General features: G+C 38.4%; 1 gene segment (V, D, J or C); it reads right to left on the bottom strand.

Annotated features, from left to right (window-relative positions):
• Positions 1–2,621: 2,621 nt before the first annotated feature.
• Positions 2,622–4,053, bottom strand: LOC101998496. The segment is given in 3 exon segments: positions 2,622–2,654; positions 3,573–3,868; positions 4,008–4,053. Coding segments are annotated over 3 exon segments (375 nt in total).
• Positions 4,054–4,285: the final 232 nt, after the last annotated feature.

The raw sequence follows: 4,285 nt of genomic DNA on the forward strand, positions 1-4,285 counted from the left end.
AAATAAAAAGCATATGAGCACCTACTATTATATAAACTTCTTAAAGCATGAAGCATGCATACATATATGGAATCTAAAATAGAGCAGACAGTTCCCAACTAGGCATCTTACATCACCAAGTAAAACCTATGATGGCAGGAATTGGTTACATCTTGCTGAGTTGTTGGCCAAAGAAGCCCCTGGAAACCACTAAACATTTCATGCTATTGCCAAAGCTATTCATTATTCTCTACAATTTAATAGTAAGTCATTATTGCTGAATACAAAATTTACAAATGTCATCAAACATAGAGAAGCTGAACTGGTGCCTAACTAGAAACTTGTCTCCTTATTGACTAGCATTCGTGTTACTGGAAGGAACTTCCCACATTATCAGAGAAGAAAGGCAATCACCAGTATCTCCCAGCTACAAACCCTGAGAACTGTAACATGACCTTCCTACAAGACATACTAGAGAAATAGTGTCACAAAAGTTAATGAAGTAACCAACCACTTCTGGATTGGATTTAAAGCCCACTCCCTGAGATATGACCCATTCCTGACCCCACTAAAGTGGCTAGGACCCTGAATTTAGGTAGGACAAGGACTTAGGGGCAAACCTACTACTACTATTCTGCTAAAGGAACATAGCAATAAAATGACCCCTAATAGCATTGTGCTATGCCTATAGACTGATTTATTACTCAACCTTCATCAGAAAATCTTTTTCTAACAGTATATTGTATTTAACATAGATACCCACAGCTGGTCATTGTACAGAAAGTGAGAGACATTGGAGCGTTCAGTCCTAAATGAAATTTGTTCATCAAAGTCCTCCCATTCAATACCTCAGAGATCTATGTGGAAGAGGAGGCAGAAAGACTTTAAGAGCCATGGGTGATGAGTGATTCCAAGGGAATGGTGTCTTCCAGACACAACCATCTTGGTATACTTGTAAACTCAGAGACATTGTGGCAGTATGTACAAGAGCAATACAGATTCAGCTAGACATGGTTTCTGAACTGAGAGGGAGAAGTGGACACTGGGCCCCTAATCAAGAAGCTATCTGCAATTAATACCTGGTGGGTAAGATGAAAATCTCCCAAAGAGTTTCCCTAGTTATATCAACCAAACTCCAGGGTATATCAATCACATTGTCCAGAAATTTTTGCCCAACACAAAATTAAATCAATGCTGTTTTTAGAATTTGTGTTTCATTTTGATTTGCTTTGGCACTTTTACCCTCTTTATCTTTTTGAGGTTTTTGTTTCTTTGTTTGTTGTAGCATGCTCTTTCAGGCCTTCAAACCCCAAATCATGACAGGAAATTGGAAAAAAATGAAATTTATGCCTTGACAATGCTGACATATGCATGTGCATCCCATGTAAGGCAATTATTTTGAACTTGTCCATCTTGGGTTTCATGGTCTAAACTGATGAGGATGACTAACCAGGTCTGTTCCTCAAAAGGGCACCAGATCTCATTAGAGATGGTTGTGAGCCACCATGTGGATGCTTAGCCTTAGCTTATGCTTGTTTCTGGCATTTTTTCTTTAATTAAAATTAACCTACTTCTCTTTATCTACATTCTGTCTCAGGGCTTGCTTTTTTTTTTTTAACCATTCCTTTACTCTGTATGTCTATTTGGAAAATTGCCTGACTGACCTCAGGCATCTTCCTCTCTTCCTCCATCTTTTCTTCTTTTTTCTTCATCTTGATTCTAGATTCTACCTACTACTTCTTCTCTGTTCACCAGGCCTGACTATCCCTCTTCTCCCTAGTTGTTGGCCATTCACATTCAGCTTTCATTAGACCAACCGGGTACCTTAGGCAAGGTGGTATAGGGGCATATTTTTATGTAATTAAACAAATGCAACATAAACAAAAACAGCAGAGCTTTACATAATCAAACAAAAGCAGCACAAACAAATGCAAGACACCGTTACAGTGTTAAATCCATAACAGTTTGCAATTTTATTTTTTGTAAAGTACATTTTAGTTACTTGGATTTTTTTTATTTTGATTATTTTTTGGAGAGAGAAAAGGAACACAATGTTGGATGGGTTAGGAGATGGGGAAAATCTGGGAGGAAATTGGGAGGGCAAACCATTATCAAGTTATATTGTATAAAAATATTAAATAAAAAAGATTTTGAAAAAGCAGGAACACACCAAACCCAAATCAACTACACAAGAAGAAATAAAAAAAAATCAGAGCAGAAATAATGAAATGGAAACAAAGAAAGCAGTACAAAGAATCAATGAGTCCAACAACTGGTTCTCTGTAAAGATAAATATAATTAATAGCCGGGAAGTGGTGGCGCACGCCTTTAATCCCAGCACTCGGGAGGCAGAGGCAGGCGGATCTCTGAGTTCGAGACAAGCCTGGTCTACAGAGCTGGTTCCAGGACAGGCTCCAAAAACCATAGAGAAACCCTGTCTTGAAAAACCAATATATATATATAATTAATAGACCTCTGACTCAGAAGCTTCCCAAATTAACAGAATCAGAAATGAATAGGGAAATATTATGCCATACACCAAATAAATTCAGAATTAGAGGAATACTGTAAACCTGTACTCCATTTAGTTAGAAAATATAAGACAAATGAATAAATGTCTTGATTCTTCCAAACCACAACACTTAACCAAAAGGAGTCCAAAAATTTAAGCATACCTGCAACAAATAAGGGAATTGAAGCAGAAATAAAATCCCTTCTGACTAAAAAGGTCCAGCTCCAGATATACTGGAAAGCAAATTCCAACAAGAGTCAGCATCTTTTTCCTTTATGCATATCACAAACACTTACATATTGTACTGAAAAAAGAACACACTAGAAACATAAGGAAGAGACAGGAGAATATGATATATTTTTGGACAAATGAATGAAGGAAGCGAAATAAAAATGTCAGAAACATATTTCCCAAGATACATACTGTCTCCACTGGGAGCTTCTACTTCTAAATACAGTCAAATATAAGAATCCTTATGAATCACAAATAAGTTATCAGATGTTGAGTGGAAAGAAAAGTAAACCCTTTGTTAGTGCACTTCACTAGAAAGATATGGAGTATGTGCAACCTCATAAGTCATGATAATTCCATGAATATCATGAGTCATGTTCAGAGGTTAGGAATTATAGGGGATGATTTATACGTAAACAGCTTCATTCAACAAGAGATTTTGCATTTAAGACATCAAAAATTCAGCCTAGTGTAGTGGTTCTTTCCTATAACTCAAGCCCACTGGAGGTGGAAGAGCAGGAGTTCAAAGTCAGCCTCAGCTTCATAAGGAGCACAAGGCCAGCCTGGGCTACTGGAAATACATCTCACAAAACAAAAACAGAAACAAAGAAAATCACCGTGTGTGTGACTGCTTCACTCTTTCTGATCAAGCCTAAAGTAAAGCATTCTCACTAATGTGTTCTTAGAATTAATTTGTATGGTTTACACTGTAGCAGTGCCTGAGTGTGTGGTGAGTGTAAATAATAGCAGATCTGTCCCTGGTCCCTAAATGAGTCATCTCAGACACACTCAGCAGCCAGGTCTGTGCTTCCCAGAGTTTGTGCTCAGCTCCCCCTGTGGTTTCTGTTACTGTGGCACCCAGAGCACAGTAGTACACAGCCAAATCTGACTCTTGGACTGAGGACTTCTGCAAGTGGAAGGAAGTGGATCCTTCATCATATGTAGCTTCAAAACCTCCGCTGCTTCCCTTCTCGTTGGCCTTTGAGACTTTGAAGAGGAGCTTTGGACCTTCTCCGGGATACTGCACGTACCAGAACAGGGCTGGGTACTGTTTGGTTTCATAGGAACAGTTCACAGTCAGAGAGGTCCCTTCAAAGAGTGTCACTTGGCCTTTTGTCTGAGTCACTGAGTCTCCATTGCTTTCTCCTAAAAAGAGAAATTACCAACAATTCAGTATAGGTCACCTTGGTGATGACCGATATTCTGCCTCATAGGAAAAATTGTCCTTAAAATTTATATTAATATCATAGAACAAGACAGAAGCTCCATGAGTCATTCCACTTACCAAACATTACAAAAAGTGCAATCAATAGTTCTGGGAAGTAGTTCATTTTCTGAGTCACTGGAGTGTGTGAATCTTAATTTCTTAAGTTAGTGAAAGGATAAATGTGAGCCGAGAATTAAACAGGAAATATGCATGTGTTAGGTAGATGCACACACCCCCAACCTCCTTTTCAGGCAATTTTCTAACCTCAGAAGATTGTTGACCTATATTCTCAAAAGTCAGTGATTGAGTGCCAGTCTTCGCTCTTTTGTTTTGTCCGACACCTGGTGGATATTGGG

The sequence above is a fragment of the Microtus ochrogaster genome, unplaced genomic scaffold (assembly GCF_000317375.1).
Source record: "Microtus ochrogaster isolate Prairie Vole_2 unplaced genomic scaffold, MicOch1.0 UNK117, whole genome shotgun sequence".
NCBI lineage: Eukaryota > Metazoa > Chordata > Mammalia > Rodentia > Cricetidae > Microtus > Microtus ochrogaster.